Source organism: Talaromyces marneffei, chromosome 5 (assembly GCF_009556855.1).
Source record: "Talaromyces marneffei chromosome 5, complete sequence".
Taxonomy (NCBI): domain Eukaryota; kingdom Fungi; phylum Ascomycota; class Eurotiomycetes; order Eurotiales; family Trichocomaceae; genus Talaromyces; species Talaromyces marneffei.
In genome coordinates this window covers 1,896,479-1,912,254 of record NC_072352.1, presented here as the reverse complement: position 1 = coordinate 1,912,254, position 15,776 = coordinate 1,896,479, and the positions used below count along the sequence as shown (strand labels likewise).

General features: G+C 48.5%; 6 protein-coding genes across 6 annotated transcripts; 5 read left to right on the top strand and 1 right to left on the bottom strand.

Annotated features, from left to right (window-relative positions):
* Positions 1-237: 237 nt before the first annotated feature.
* Positions 238-2,096, bottom strand: EYB26_007011 (uncharacterized protein; the record flags this gene model as incomplete). Its single annotated transcript, XM_054266283.1, has 8 exons — positions 238-426; positions 478-778; positions 833-1,388; positions 1,438-1,498; positions 1,549-1,596; positions 1,663-1,747; positions 1,848-1,912; positions 1,983-2,096. The coding sequence occupies 8 exons, from the start codon at positions 2,094-2,096 to the stop codon at positions 238-240; spliced, it is 1,419 nt and encodes a 472-aa protein (XP_054122258.1).
* A 1,224-nt stretch (positions 2,097-3,320) lies between these two features.
* On the top strand, positions 3,321-6,088 carry EYB26_007010 (uncharacterized protein; the record flags this gene model as incomplete). The annotated part of the gene is made up of 7 exons (XM_054266282.1): positions 3,321-3,440; positions 3,504-3,749; positions 4,053-4,155; positions 4,270-5,257; positions 5,313-5,481; positions 5,533-5,737; positions 5,799-6,088. 7 exons carry the CDS (start codon positions 3,321-3,323, stop codon positions 6,086-6,088), a joined length of 2,121 nt encoding a protein of 706 aa, XP_054122257.1.
* Positions 6,089-7,139: 1,051 nt separating this feature from the next.
* EYB26_007009 (uncharacterized protein) lies at positions 7,140-7,549 on the top strand (the record flags this gene model as incomplete). Its single annotated transcript, XM_054266281.1, has 2 exons — positions 7,140-7,382; positions 7,430-7,549. 2 exons carry the CDS (start codon positions 7,140-7,142, stop codon positions 7,547-7,549), a joined length of 363 nt encoding a protein of 120 aa, XP_054122256.1.
* A 516-nt stretch (positions 7,550-8,065) lies between these two features.
* Positions 8,066-9,660, top strand: EYB26_007008 (uncharacterized protein; the record flags this gene model as incomplete). Its single annotated transcript, XM_054266280.1, has 6 exons — positions 8,066-8,106; positions 8,165-8,219; positions 8,272-8,355; positions 8,411-8,770; positions 8,819-9,387; positions 9,441-9,660. 6 exons carry the CDS (start codon positions 8,066-8,068, stop codon positions 9,658-9,660), a joined length of 1,329 nt encoding a protein of 442 aa, XP_054122255.1.
* Positions 9,661-10,207: 547 nt separating this feature from the next.
* EYB26_007007 (uncharacterized protein) lies at positions 10,208-10,791 on the top strand (the record flags this gene model as incomplete). Its single annotated transcript, XM_054266279.1, has 3 exons — positions 10,208-10,301; positions 10,357-10,645; positions 10,704-10,791. The coding sequence occupies 3 exons, from the start codon at positions 10,208-10,210 to the stop codon at positions 10,789-10,791; spliced, it is 471 nt and encodes a 156-aa protein (XP_054122254.1).
* A 1,786-nt stretch (positions 10,792-12,577) lies between these two features.
* On the top strand, positions 12,578-14,316 carry EYB26_007006 (uncharacterized protein; the record flags this gene model as incomplete). The annotated part of the gene is made up of 2 exons (XM_054266278.1): positions 12,578-12,785; positions 12,854-14,316. The coding sequence occupies 2 exons, from the start codon at positions 12,578-12,580 to the stop codon at positions 14,314-14,316; spliced, it is 1,671 nt and encodes a 556-aa protein (XP_054122253.1).
* Positions 14,317-15,776: the final 1,460 nt, after the last annotated feature.

The following is a 15,776-nucleotide window of genomic DNA, read 5'->3' as shown; positions in this document are numbered from 1 at the left end:
GAAAGAAGTATACTAATCTCACAAAGGAAATGAATTGTCATAAAAGGGACTGCTATTATTAAACACAATCCCAAGCCTCCGACCTTTTCCTCTCCCAGTCTAGTTAAGATAAAAATTGTACATCGGTCAAAGACCGTAAATCAGATGGACAGTGTGATCTGTCCGCCCACCAATTGGATATCAATGGCATATTGTTCCTTTTCCCCTTTTCGCTCCGTCATACCTAAGCTCTTAAATTTAAAGCTTAGCGCCGACAAGCTTGGCATAAGCCTCAGTGCTGAAGGACTTGGGACGCTCGATAGGAGCACCGAGAGCACGGTCAATGATGAGCTGAGGAAGGACACCAAGGGCACGGGAAACACCGAAGAGGACGGTGTAGTAGTTGGCTTCGGTAAGACCGTAGTATTGGAGGAGGACACCGGAGTGCTTCAAATAATTAGCATGTGATCATCATCAAGTCAACAGGATAGAACTTACAGCATCAACGTTGGGGTAGGGGTTCTTGGTCTTTCCGTGCTCGGTCAAGACACCAGGGGCAATCTTGTAGACCTGGCTGACGAGCTTGAACATAGGGTCGTCAGGGAGGTGGCGGAGAGCAAACTCGCGCTGAGACACGTAACGAGGGTCGGTCTTACGGAGCACAGCGTGTCCGTAACCAGGGACGACCTGGCCAGCGTTCAAGGTGGACCAGAGGTAGTCCTTGATAGCCTCGTCGCTAAGGTCGTTGCCAATAGCCTTCTTCATCTTCTGGAGCCAGACAAGGACTTCCTGGTTGGCCCTACAAGAACGTTAGCAACTGTACTTTGCGGGGGAGAAAAAGAGAAATACGTACAATCCGTGGAGAGGACCAGCAAGACCGTTCAAACCAGCGGCCAAAGACAAGTAAGGAGAGCTGAGGGCACTGCCGACAAGGTGGGTGGTGTGAGCGCTGACGTTACCACCCTCGTGGTCGGAGTGGATGGTCAAGTAGAGACGCATCAACTCAACAAAGTCCTTGTTGTCACCGAATCCGAGCTGGTTAGCCAAGTTGAAGGCATAGTCCTTGTCCTTCTGGATGGGAGCGACCTTGCCATCCTTGAAGACGTTGCGGTAGATGCGGGCAGCAATGGTGGGGAGCTTGGCAATGAGGTCCATGGAGTCCTCGAAGGTGTACTGCCAGTATTCCTTCTTGTTCAAACCCTTGGCGTAGGCCTTGGCGAAGGAAGATTCGTGCTCGAGGGCAGTCACGGCAAGAGAGAACTGAGCCATGGGGTGGAGGTCGTTGGGGCAGCGGTCAATGAGCTCCTCGACGAACTTGGGGACGTCGGAGCGAGCAGCCCACTCAGCGGACAAGTCGCGGACTTGCTGTTCGCTGGGGACCTCGCCAGTGAGCAACAACCAGAAGAGACCTATCAACATGAGCTTTGTTCACTTTCAAGAGGTGCGCAATTGCCCTACCTTCAGGGAGAGGCTCCTCGCCACCAGGGGCCTTAGGAAGAATTTCCTGGCATTCAGGGATCTATGATTCCATCAGCTATGTTCTGTGCGCGAGATATGAGGGCTACTAACGGTGCGGCCACGGAAGCGGATACCCTCCTCAGAGTCCAAGACGGAACCCTATAATCAAATAAATTAGCATACGTAATTAATTGGGAAAACATTGAAAGGTGGATCTTTTCTTACCTCCCAAACGAGGGACTTGATACCACGAGCACCACCGTAGACCTGGTCTAGGGTGACTTCTCCGACGACCTTGGAGCCATATTCCCTGGAAAAAAACGAATTGCGTTAGCTATAGTTAGAGCAAGTGGTTTGAATGTAATGGCAGAGCATAGGGGTAAGGAAAAAAGTGAGCAAAAATGACGTACTTGCGGAGCTTCTTGACCTTCTCAATCTCACCAGGGAGCTTCTCGGCGAAAGTCTCCTTAAGGGACTGCACACAACAAAGCTATCGTCAGTAAATTATTCAGGGTCAATCAGTGAGGACTAGCCCATTGACGTACCTTAGCCTTGCCAGCAGAGTAGCAGCGCACACCATTCAAGGCGGCAGTCTGGACGGCAGGCTTGGACAAAGAAGAACGGAGAGCAGAGCTTCCCAATCGCAATGAGGAGGCCATTGTGATGATATATTTATTAAAGAATGGGAAGAGCAAGAAAGCTTCCTTGGATGAGAGAGTATAATACAATTGTTGAGGGGGGGGAATTGCACAACAAACACCAAGAAGAGCGCAGAAGGCAAGATAGTAATGGGGAGAGGATAAGAAAAGAGATCGGAATGGCAGGAATGACAGAAAGCTGGATGGAATAATTTGGGGGGCCTCCGTTTTTGCCGGGCTAGACTGAAAGAGGCATAGGGACGTTGCCGACTGCCGCTGGCGGTGCCGTGCAGACTCGCTGCCTCGCGACATACACACACCTCGGTCACGGTGCCTGCCGCCCGGACAGACGGATTCGTTTTCGGTCAAGCTTGAAGCTGGCTACTGTCGGGCTGCTCTAACTATGTTCACTACAGAGCACAACTACTATTACTTCACACGGAGTCCTCTCTACTCCGTACCGGAGAAAAACCAGTCCTATTGGGTTTTCGATGGAAAAAGGATAAATAAATATCAAAATAGACAGACACTGCCCTATGGATGTATTGCCGTCGAAGGGCAGATATGGATGAATAAATAAATAGTCGCCATTGAGATAGTCATTACGTATGTGAGGTTTGTTGTGTCGATATTTTTGCAGATACTCTTGTCGAGTACAGAGATTGTTCGCGTCACAGTGAGCGACGGCGAGCGAGCGGCAGCGAATGGCAGCTTGCCGACCGCATTGTCAACCATGGTCAGGTGACTTGCCCGACTATGCCACAAACAGGCTAGTTATTTTTTTGGTCCAACCTCTCCTTCTTTTTTCTCTCCCTTCCTTCCTCTCCCAACTTCTCTAATCTTCTTTTCTTTCAACAACAACTCAACCCTCATCCGGCATCCTTGTTTTTTTCATCTTCGAGTCGCCTCTGCATCGTAAGTGAAGCGCTATTACCGACTCGCCAACTCTCGCCAACTCTCACATCTACTTGGTGTGTGAGACTGTATTCGTACTGAAGTATCGTCGCCTGCGCGTTAGCCTAGATTTACTGCCAGGTCATAACACGCGCTCGTGAGAATCGAGTGACTCGATCGCTGCTTGGGCCACACATAGGTTTACCTTTTCTTCCCCTCCCGCGGCCGCAGAGTAATATTTTCTCTCAACGAAAATTTTCATTTCTTGATTTTGCACTCCGCGCAACTTGGCCAGCGTCAGTAGACAAGGTACTTCCATACTAGATTGGAAGTCTAGTCACACTGGCATCCATGTCTTCTGCCGTAGCAGAGCTCGATGGCTACCTCCAGTCTATGCAAAGTCTAAAGCCTCCAGGTGTATCAGGTTCTAAGATCGGCAGCATCACCCAGCTCTGTGTAGCCAACGTTCAGGTAAGCACGCTTTCATCAAATCGCCGGCTCAGGTCGATTGGCTGACTTATTCTTCTCTTACAGTCCGAGTCCGTTTTAGTCCAGAAGCTATACACACACTTCAAGAGAACTCCAGGAACACACAAGTTGGGCGTCCTATATGTCGTAGACTCCGTAACTCGACAATGGGTAGAAGCGGCTCGCAAGGCTGGTCAACCGCTTGGAAGTGCCGCCCCTGATGGTACATTTGCGGCCGGTGTCAACAGAGTAACTGAACTTCTCCCGGTTCTGATGGCCGATATCATAAACAATGCACCTGAGGATCAAAAGGTACGCTCTAGAGAATTACAAGAATATTCACATAACATTCCCTTTGTTTTATTGCCTCCTAGCAACATCAGTCCATGGCGGACTCTGGATTCGAATAGAAATTGGCGACGTGGACATTGTATGCATGTCTAGAAGATGCATCGCATTTGTCGCTAGTCGCCCATTCGTATTCCCCCAGCTGGACGCTATCACCACATCCGCGCGCCCTAAGATAGGGAGTATCCGACTCATGCCTAAAAACAAACTCATATTATTTTTCGTGACTGGATAGATGAACTTACGTATCGCTCTCGGCTATTATAGGAAAAAATCAGAAAATTGGTTGATATCTGGGAGCGTGGTCAAACATTCCCTTTGCCTATGCTCGCCACGATCAAAGAGAAGCTGAATGCTCTACCAACTAAAAGTAAGCCAAACCCGCGATCTATCATGTTCGACAATATGCAGTTCGAGGAACTAGCGACTTGTTAAGTATTTCTATTTGTACACGGTTCTAATCATTAACCTTTAAACTGTATAGATATTGAATCCACAACACCAGAAGGATCCCCGGCACCTGGTGCAAACCCTCTCGCGGGGCTCCAGGGTGCTGCGGCTGGCGCCTCTGCAACTCCCGATACATCTAGCATCTTGAAAGCTTTGGCCGACATGGCTAAACAGAATCCTTCGGCTGCAGCAGCACCGGGAGCCCTAGCGCAGGCTAATCCTTTGAGTATGCTGAGCGCACAAAGTGCTACACCTTTACTCTCTGCGTCAACGTCTGTAGACCAGGCCGCCCAGGCAACGACCGGACCAAACGTAAACCCGTATGGAAACCCTCTCGCAGCGCTAGGTAATTTTGCACCAAATGCCATGCCTAATACTATGCCTGGTGCTCAACCCAACCCTCTGGCTGCATTGCTTCCGCAAGCTGCCGCTGGTGCTCAGCAGCCCACAGCACCTACGCCGGATGTTTTCCAGCAGGTGCAATTGCTACAGCTTCTCGCTGCACAAGGAATCCCCCAAGATCAATGGGCAACCGCCCTTCAAATTCTTAGTCTTTCAAACAACGCCAACCCGGCCGCTGTTGCTGGACTGCCTAATATGGGTGCCGCGCCGGGCGCTTATAATATGCCAGATATGAGCGGCCAACAAGGCTGGGGTGGTCTTGATCGTGATGGTGATCGGGATCGTGGCAGGGACCGAAACTTCATGCGTTCGCCTCCAAGCCAGTACCGTCGCCGTTCGGGGTCTCCAGGCTGGGACCGCCGCCGGGAAGTATCGCCCCCACGCCGTCGCGAGAGTCCGGTATATGGTGAATATGGCGGAGATTCTCCTAGCCGTCGAGGTGGTCGGCGCAATGATTATCGCCAACGCAGCCCGCCAGGCCGCAGACGACGCTCGCCATCGCCTCCTCAAAAGGACGTCTCGTTGCCTCCTCCTGGACCTAAGTTGGTTGAGTGGGATTATTCGATTGGACAGGGGAATATCAAAGTTTTGAGCCGGACACTCTTCGTTGGTGGTGTTACGTAAGTTTTTTCTTCTGTCCTGAATACAGAATAACTGATTGCTAACTTGTTATAGCGCTCCCGAATCGCATCTACGTGCTTTGTTCAATCAATATGGTGTTGTGCAAACATGTATTGTTAATGTCGACAAGAGACATGCATTTATTAAGATGATCAACAGACGCGACGCAATGAACGCCAGAGAGGGTATGGAGACGTACAAATCCGGCGACATGCAATTGAGGGTAAGTTGTTTACTATTATATACAGTGTTGTGATGCTAATATTTTGAATAGACTCGCTGGGGAGTGGGTTTTGGACCTCGCGACTGCAGTGATTATCAGACTGGAATTAGTGTGATCCCAATTGAACGCCTTACAGAAGCCGATCGCAAATGGATGTTGACTGCCGAGTATGGAGGTACTGGTGGTAAGCCAATTGAAAGTGGCATGGTTGTTGAAGAGCCTGATATTGAAATCGGCGCTGGAGTTTCATCCAAAGGCTTGTCTCACCTCGTCTAGGTGAACGAGTATGCATTTGCTAACGTGCATTTCCTATACAGCAATCAGCCGACGCATGGCAACTGACCAAGGCGGTAAACGCGGGCCTCAATCATCCCGGACTCAAAACGATCGATATCAACGACGTGACCGCGGCATGGACGTGAACGGAGGCGGCATGTATGGCGGTAGTGGGGATCAAGACTACTCCAACCCGCCAAACCCAGGCGTTCCACCCGCTGTTCCAGGCTTTGGGTTCCAGCTTCCTGGTATGCCCATGTTCCCTCCTGGGTTTATGCTTGGTGGTGCACAGCCTGGCTCTGCTCCTCCCCCTCCACCTCCAGGTCAATAAACAACCTTCAGCATTGGGAACCTTTTCACTTCGATCCTCTTGTGTTTTCATACTTCTTTTTCTCCATTAATGTATTAAGTTTGATTCCATCTTTTTGCACACAGTCGGGACTATCGTGCACGTTGGACGAGAGGAGGACCTACTCATTGGCGTTAGATCATTTCTTATGGTTGATTCCCTGGATTCTTGTTTCTCATATGCTAGTGGGAAGGATAGCAGAAAAGCATTTTTAGTTGGCTGTATTCAGTATGAATTTCTTTCACAATCTACCATTTAGACGTAATTCAACCAAGTAACTGCTACAGTAATATAATTCGCTACATGTAACTAACCGATAAGCCACTTGACCTAACTCCCTGGCCCTGTCGATCTGAACGGCGCCGCGGCGATCAAAGAATGGCGGAGATGTTGGCCAAGGATATCTGGGATCAGATGTCGTATCCTGTTATCGTCACAATCTTTTTTTAATTGTCTGCTGTGCCGCGTGAGCTATTTTGGGGGGGGGGGGTGGATTTGGCGGAAGTTGTATGCATTCTGCAGCTGGATCATTATGGTCAATAATTGGTATTGGCCAGTGGTGGCGGTTCAGGGTCAAGCATGCTCTCTCTGGTCAAAGATGAGGTTGAGATACCACTTATGACTAATGTACATATAGAGAAGCAATTCATGTTATCTTTCCATCTGATAACTCAATGTTGCAAGCCACACTGGTGTGGGGTGAGATACTCCGCATTCTATGACTGTGTGGCCTGATACCCCGGACTGAGAACGATGTGGAGAGTGATAATCTAATCCAGAATAGATTAGTTAACTAGTTATGTTACTCCTGCTACGATGATTGATTATTCAGGGCTTTGTCTGCTAACTTAGCTGACAATATGCTCAAGACAGGCTTATTCCGTATGGAAATGGCGAGAGATGGCAGTGTGACAGCATCTTGGATCGCCCGGGGGTGGCAAGAGAAGAGGTATGTATCATTATCACCCCCAATATAGGTATAACTCGCTCAACTTTTTGCTCTTACTAGCTGGTCGAGGCAATAAAACCAGCCATGTGGGATCTGCCCACCCGCCGTTCCATCGGATGTATTTACATTGCCGACTATGTACCAGACGAAAACGATCAGGCCATCAGTCTCCCGCAGCATTATTATATCGCTTCAATGACCTGCTGGAGAGATCCCTCGTGGGATGCTCGCATGAGTCGTTGGATGCTCGACAAGTATACTCAGGCGGCGAAGGTTTCGTGCGGGCAATACATTGCCGATTTTGATGTAAATCAGAGGATAACACCGGTAAGTAAATGCCCTACTTGTGCATTTTGATGCTCACGCCTGTCTAGGTCCTCAGCGACACTGCCTTGAAGAAATTCCTTGCCATTCGTCAAAAATGGGATCCAGAGGATATGTTTGTCGGCTATCGCGGATTCAGTGGACTTGCTGCCGTTCCTGCGAGTGTGTAATTGAATCTGTGCCAGCCATACTCATAGGATGTAGTAATGGTAGTGGTCATTCCCAGCGCCGATGCCGGAGGTCTCCCCGTTCGAGTAGGCACGTCGTCTCAAACCAGCCGATTGAATATATCCATAATCAACCAACGGTATATGCCATGTTTTATAGTGTCCAATGGTTTCCAGACTCATCTCATGCAATTGACTCCGTCGCATACATGTATGGTATGGCCTCAAGTCAAAATCTATACGGTCTCACCCCCACACAGTACGCACGCGATCCATCCATTTCCGGTAGGTACCTGCCCCTCACCCAATAGAAGCCGATCCCAAGCAAACTTCTCAGCTCCAGCTGCGATCACGCAATTTGAGGGGTATCTTGCTGAAAGCTGTGTGTATATTATATATATATATACCTTCTCCTGGTTGTAACTATTTACTCTTTTATTACCACTGAATCTATTATATACCCTTCTGTTTTGTGCTTACTGTTTGTAATTACTCCTTGATCAATTGACCAACTGAATCATGGCTGGTCAACGCTTCGAGACTTTACAGCTTCATGCTGGGTAGGTTTACTCTGTATGTGCATTGATAACAATAGAAATTTTTACTGATACCGAATAGCCAGGAACCTGACCCGGCTACCAACTCCCGTGCTGTGCCCATCTATGCCACTACCGTTCGTTCTCGTCTCTACTGCTACTTACAATGAATTAAACTGACTGTCAAAGTCCTACGTCTTCAATGACTCTGCTCACGGTGCCAGACTCTTTGGTCTCAAAGAGTTTGGTAACATCTATTCCCGCATCATGAACGTGCGTCATGCTACTCTCTTGTCGTTTGAAATAGTCACAGCTAACAATGGTCTAGCCCACCGTCGACGTCTTCGAAAAACGCATCGCTGCTCTCGAAGGCGGTGTTGCCGCCGTCGCAGCCTCGTCAGGCCAAGCAGCCCAGTTCATGGCCATCTCGGCCCTTGCCCACGCCGGAGACAACATCGTCGCTACCAGCAACCTCTACGGCGGCACCTACAACCAGCTCAAGGTCTTTCTGCCGCGCTTGGGCATTCAGACCAAGTTTGTGAATGGCGATAATGCAGAGGATATTGCTGCTGCCATTGACGATCACACCAAGGCGGTTTACGTGGAGACTATTGGAAACCCGAGATACAACGTGCCTGACTTCGAGGCTATTGCCAAGGTTGCGCATGAAAAGGGTGTTCCTCTAGTTGTATGTTATCTCTACAGTCTCTTGTTCTGGCTACATGCTGATTAGCAGGTTGACAACACATTCGGTGCCGGTGGCTACTTTGCGCGCCCCATCGACCACGGCGCCGATATCGTCGTGCACAGCGCCACCAAATGGATCGGCGGACACGGCACCACTATCGGCGGCGTGGTCGTTGACAGCGGAAAATTCGACTGGGGCAAGCACGCCGCTCGATTCCCTCAATTCGTCGAGCCTGCCGAGGGATACCACGGCCTTAAATTCTGGGAAACTTTCGGGCCTATCGCATTCGCTATCCGTGTGCGAGTTGAGATTCTGCGTGATTTGGGTTCGGCGTTGAACCCGTTTGCGGCCCAGCAGTTGCTGTTGGGATTGGAGACGTTAAGTTTGCGTGCGGAGAGACATGCCAGCAATGCATTGACTTTGGCAAAGTGGTTGGAGAAGAATGAGAATGTTTCCTGGGTGTCTTACCCTGGTCTTGAAAGCCATGCCAGCCATGAGACTGCAAAGAAATATCTGCCTCGTGGATTCGGTGGTGTCTTGTCGTTTGGTGTCAAGGGCGGTGCTGCCGCTGGAAGTCAGGTTGTTGATGGCTTCAAGTTGATTTCGAACCTTGCCAAGTATGTCCTTCCCCCTCTCTATCGGCGAAGTCAATTCTAATGAAATTTCTAAGTGTTGGCGACTCCAAAACCCTCGCTATCCACCCCTGGTCAACCACCCACGAACAGCTTTCCGAAGAAGAGCGTATTGCCTCTGGTGTCACCGAAGACGCGATCCGTATTTCGGTCGGAACAGAGCATATTGATGATATTATTGCAGACTTTGAGCAGTCGTTCCAAGCTGCCAGTGCCGCTGGAGCGGACAAGACTGCGTTGCCTGATCGGACTGCGTGAGGAGCTGCGACGGAGCGTAGGGCATGATTGCAGGGGTCTGGAGAGTCAAGTATGACGGTAAAATAAACTAGCAGCGTTAAATGATGAATGATGAATGATACCCTGTACGACAGAACAACTCTTATGTAGTAGAAGTATGCCTCTATTACATACTACCATACTATGTAAATGTTGAAGTGTAATCCTCCGCAGTGTGATACCATCGGCCCTCCAGTAAACATTCAGAATAAAACCAGGGCAATGAAGAAATACTACTCTGTAGTAGAGAAATACAACAAATAATAATAGCAAATGCCAACGAATAATATAGCTAGGAATGTACAAATGACAACTCCAGCCACAGTCAGCTGGCACTAATTGTCTTAATTAACTAAGATTAAGTTCCTCAGCCACGGTCGTCATTGCGCAACGGCGCCTTCTCCTCTTTTTGTTTTGTAGTATATGGCCAGCACACCTCTCTCTCTTTTCTCTTTTCTCTTTTATTCTCTGGCTAAAACACCACCCTTGCATTACCTCAGTCGATATTCTCCTACGACAATACGTCAACATGCCTCACAGCCTCCACCACCTGAACTGGGTGCTTCCCGTTCGCATCGTCCAGGCCGTCTTCGCAATCATCATCCTCGGTCTGACAGCATATGGTGAGCCTTCCTCAAAATCTACGAGATAAACACGCCCCCCACTAATGAGCCAAAGCCATCAACGTCGAACTCGAATGGTCATGGTACTCCTCCAACACCATCAATTTCGACCTCTTCAACTCCATCTGGACCCTCCTTGTGGCCCTCCCATACCTGTCGCTGGTGCCCATCTTCTTCGCAAACCTGTCGCACCACTATGCTGTGTTGGTGATTGAGATTGTTACCATGATTTTCTGGTTTGCGGGGTTTATTGCGCTGGGTGCTTCGTTACCGCCTCCCAGGGCGTGCCATGGAAATTTTTGCAGTTCGTTGCAGGCTGCTACTGTGTTTGGGGCTTTTGAATGGTAGTTCCCCCTTTGTCTCCATCGAGGATATGGATTGGATGGCTGATAGATTGATTAGGTTGCTATTCGCCATTACAACTGCATTTACGATTCGTCTTGCTCTGCAGCCAAGGAATACTACCACTGCAGTTCATGCTGACGTCTGATCCCTTGAACTTATGAGGATGGTGGTGGACAGACGAAACTTCGAGCGAGGAAGATTTGGCATTGATGTCCCTTTTACGTTTTGACTTTAATCGAATACCCTTCTAGCTTATGTTTTATATGCCCTGATTATTACCTTGGTTTGCACATTTGACTTATGAAACGATCTTATGACGAGTACATGATTATAGCACTGTTTTATAGGATTCCATAATATCTCCTACCTCCATGCGACAGTTTGTGTTTTAGTTGTACCTCAGATAATAGTGAATTTGGATAATAACATTCCCCTCTTCTACTGCTGACAATGTGAATTTTGTCATCGAGTCTGTTGTCTGCACCGAGTTGTACTTGTACTAGCTGCGATGACGTCTCACAGGATCAAGGAGGTTTGAAGCAGCCCCATGCCCTAGCCCTATCTAGAAGTCCTAACTCAAGTTGACCTCGCAGCTTCATATAATCATTTGCTACTGGAATACTACGTAACTAGATAAACACAACTACCCACAGTTTCAGAACAGAATTGCTGGCACTCAGCGACCGGTCTCGCTGTGTCTTTTGAGACGAGTGTGTCGGGACCAAATCTCTTTGCAAAGTAATCATTGCCACTCCAAGTAACCAGGCGGTATCAACCAATAAGGATATATGTCCTCTGGCATTGAATGTGAGGGTCAACGGAAAACTCCGTCGCGCTTGTCAGAAACAGGAGCATGTCCGGATGGATCCGACCCACGTTGCTTTGCTTATAAGTTATAACTTTCCCTGGCACATACTCCGTACTACGGAGAGTACGTAGTACAAAAACGAAGGTAAGCTTTTTTAAAGAGGTCCAAGTTATATTGAGTACGTAATGTGGCTAATGTCTCACCCCCGGAAGGATACCGAGTGGTTGGCATAATGCGATGAGGTTTGCATGGATACACTCAGACACTGCTGGCGGACAGTACCGATAGCTGTTCTAGATCAGTCGAGGAATATCCCTAACTATTGCATTCGAAGCTGTAGACTTCTATACTCTGCGTAGCAGTATCTTGCTGCAGGAAAAGAGTTCGTCGTCAGTCCAAGCTTTAAGCCCCAGGATGCGGCGTTAGGGCTAGGGCCGTTTCGGGAAGGAGTATCCTAGTGCTATATGGTATATGATCAAGAATACGTCGGGATGGCTCATAGGGTACTCGAATCAACAACCTGACATTCGATTAGAGAGGCTGAGCTTTGGTGGGAAACCGACTCTTTGACACTAAACCTACCGTCCGTAATGTAACTACGTACCAGGTATTGAAGTCATAGATTCCAAAGCTAACCCTAATAAGGCCGGATTTCCACCAAATGCAAAGTTCGACCCCGTGCGAAACACCTCTCTCTAATAATATAGAACATCGCTTTGAAACGCTTGGAAATTCAAAATATTCCCTAGCCGAAATTTCTCCGCACCTAAGTTGTCGACGGTGTGTACTGCTGGTATGATGGGCGGAGAAAATTTGCAGAGGCAAAATGGGTGGACCCCCCGAAAATACTCTAATTCCATGGCCATAGCTAGTTTTTGGACGAGATTTTTTTTTTTTTCACTGCCCGTGTGATTGAGTAATGAAATATATTAATTTCGATCGTGTTTCTTGGTTTCCTCTTCTTTTTTCTTATTCCGGATCAATTAAGTAATATTATTGAGGGCTGGTGTAGTTAGTTACTGTCATCTGCATCTGGGTTCAAGGCGGAACAGCTGCCTCTACGGGTTCTTCTTCATATCTTTCTGTTTCTCGAATCCAGAGAGACAACATTTGAAGAGCTGGGATGGCTTCCGACAAGGTCGAAACCGCTCCCGACGCCAGCAAATCCTACAATGACAAGTTCATGACCGAACCCATCGTGACCGAGCCTCACCCCGACTCGCATAATGGGATGCACGATGTCGAGAAACATGGCGCGAATAGAGAATCTCTCCCATTGCCGGACTTGAAGCGCAAGCTCAAGAGCAGGCATTTACAGATGATTGCCATTGGTTCGTTGTATTTTCTATCCTCTGCTGCAGTCGCGACTTTGAAAGCTCATATGCGTTTATTACTAAAGGTGGCACAATCGGAACTGGTCTCTTCATTGGTAGTGGAACTGCCATCGCAAACGCCGGGCCTGCAGGTGCTCTCATCGCATACCTCTTTGTCGGATCGATTGTCTACTCAGTCATGACCTCCCTCGGAGAAATGGCCACCTACATCCCCATCCCTGGTGCATTCACATCCTACGCCGCGCGCTTTGTCGACCCCAGTCTAGGTTTCGCCATGGGTTGGATATACTGGTTTTCATGGGCTATTACCTTTGCGTTAGAATTGACAGCTACCGGATTGATCATTCAGTACTGGGCCCAATCCGTTTCTATCGGTATCTTTATCGCCGTCTTTTGGGTCTGCATTACCGCCGCCAACTTGCTTCCCGTTGGCTTCTATGGCGAACTCGAGTTTTGGCTTTCAACCGTCAAGATCATCACTATCGTCGGATTCATGATTTTCGCCATTTGCATTGATGCTGGTGCCGGGAATCGACCATACCTTGGTTTCCACACCTGGGGCAACCCAGGCGCTTTTGCACCTTATCTGCTCGAATCTACTGGCCCCACTGCGAAGTTTGTCGGTTTCTGGGCTGTGTTGATTCAAGCTGGTTTCTCCTACCAGGGTACGGAGTTGGTCGGTATTGCAGTTGGTGAATGTGAAAACCCACGCAAGACCATGCCTTCTGCTATTCGCAAGACCTTCTACCGTATCCTGCTCTTCTTCGTCCTCACGATTTTCTTCATCGGCTTGTTGGTGCCTTACACAAACGACCGATTGGCTTCTGGCGGCTCAGACGCTTCTGCATCCCCCTTTGTTATTGCAGCCGATCTTGCTGGCGTCAAAGTCTTGCCTGGTATCATCAACGGCGTCCTGTTGACCGTCGTTTTGTCCGCGGCCAACTCCAACGTCTACAGTGGAAGCCGTATCCTTATTGGTCTTGCGCAAGAAGGCTTTGCGCCCAGATTCCTCAAGACGACCTCCGCCCAGGGTGTGCCCTACTACGGTGTAGCCGTGACTTCCACCATTGGTCTTTTGGCGTTCTTGAACCTGTCCAACAACGGCAGCACCGTCTTCAACTGGTTCGTCAACATCTCCGGCGTGGCCGGATTCATCAGCTGGTCCGTCCTGAACGGTTGCCACATCGCCTTCATGCGCGCTCTGGCTGCACGCAACATCTCCCGAGACCTACTCCCATACAAAGCCATGTGGCAGCCCTTTTTCGCCTGGTACGGCCTCTTCTTCAACGTCCTTATCATTCTGACTCAGGGATTCACCGCTTTCATCCCAACTTTCAACGTTTCGAGCTTCTTCGTTGCCTACATCAGTTTGATTCTCTTTGTGGTGCTGTATCTTGGACACAAGATTGTGTTCCGCACCAAGTTTGTGCGCCCGATTGATGCCGATCTTGATACTGGACGGATTGAGCCGGACAATGCGGTCTATGAGTCGCAGGAGCCGACTTCCATCTGGCGGAAGATTTTTTAAACATTCTTGTATGCATGATAAGACTTGCATTGTAGATGAAGCTGTTCGATAAGTCAATGTTTGATATGTGTGAATATGAGAATTATGATGAGCTGCTTTAACAATAAAGCTTTTCTCGTGGTATCGTGAGACACGGATGCCTAGCCCTAACTTGCACGAATGAGGAAATCACCTTTGTACGCTGGTAACAGAAGAAGAACATGCAAATGAACCCCATTTGACGATAGATCACCAAAACCGAGGGTTTTTGATTGGGTCATTATCTTAAAGCTTCCAAATAACTATCGATAATTTACTTCAAGTCGACGATATCTGTAGCTAGTTAACTATCAGCGGGAGACAGGGGTGTAGTCGGATCATCCGTAGGGATGTAACATATAGGTGGTCGACGTCGGCCTGCCCGACGTTAGGGTTTTGATAGGAAGATGGGAAGAATGATAAGAGCACAGATGCATGAATTTGCCGTTCAAAATCATCCCAAAATTTACATCTTATAGGTAAAAGGCAGCATCGGGATACTTGATTTTCTTTACATGTGATGTTAGGGTTAACACTCATTTTACTGTTTGACACTGCATGCGCAGCTGGTTGATTTGGCGTTATGCCTGTGTGACCTGAATGCCATGGATCTGTTGTCATGGCTCATAACTTAACTTACCTATCCGCTTTACCTACTGTCATCCTCGGCCGTGTTCTCCGTAGGTTTAAACCCATTGGACCATTGGAGGAACTACAGCGCGTAACCCTAACACCATCAAGACATCTTTCTCCCAACTGAATATTCGTATGGTTAAAACCTCCTAATTCGTAGCCGGCACAAGATCCACTCCCGCAATATCGCTCATAAGCTTTCAGAACCTCAGCGGAATTCCAAAATCGACCGAATAAACAGCGCATGTCGTTGGGCCATGACGTGGAGCATGGCTGAGCTGGGTACCCAAGGTCGGGTGCAGACAGCTGTCAATTATGGTAGGGCTGAAGGTATGAATGAAATAAATGAAATCGCCACTTAGAGATACCGGTAGTAGCAAACTAGGTAATATCGTCCTAGCGTAGAGGTTAACTCCAGTCATCAGTCGCGGAATTAGGGCCTGTCAGAACCCTTAAGGGGTTAATAGCGTCGTATCGCTGTCGGCATAACCGACCAGGAACCCCATGGGGCATATCTACAGCTGTATATTTATATAATTATGGCTCACAGCCTATTGTATCGGTTGCGCCGACAATTGGTATGGCGTTAGTAGTGCAAGACCTCACATCATTCCATCGCTGCGTATCTCGATCATTCAAATGTAGTGTGAACGACCGCCGGGCAAGCAGACAGTGTGTCAATCTTCGGAATCCTCAAAGGCGCATAATTTGCACGGTTGAAAAAAATGCTGGAACAAATGGGTATTACAAGGCAAACCTGTGCTCTGGGCAAGGATAAACTGCTCCTCTTCTTCCCAAAAGACCCGGAC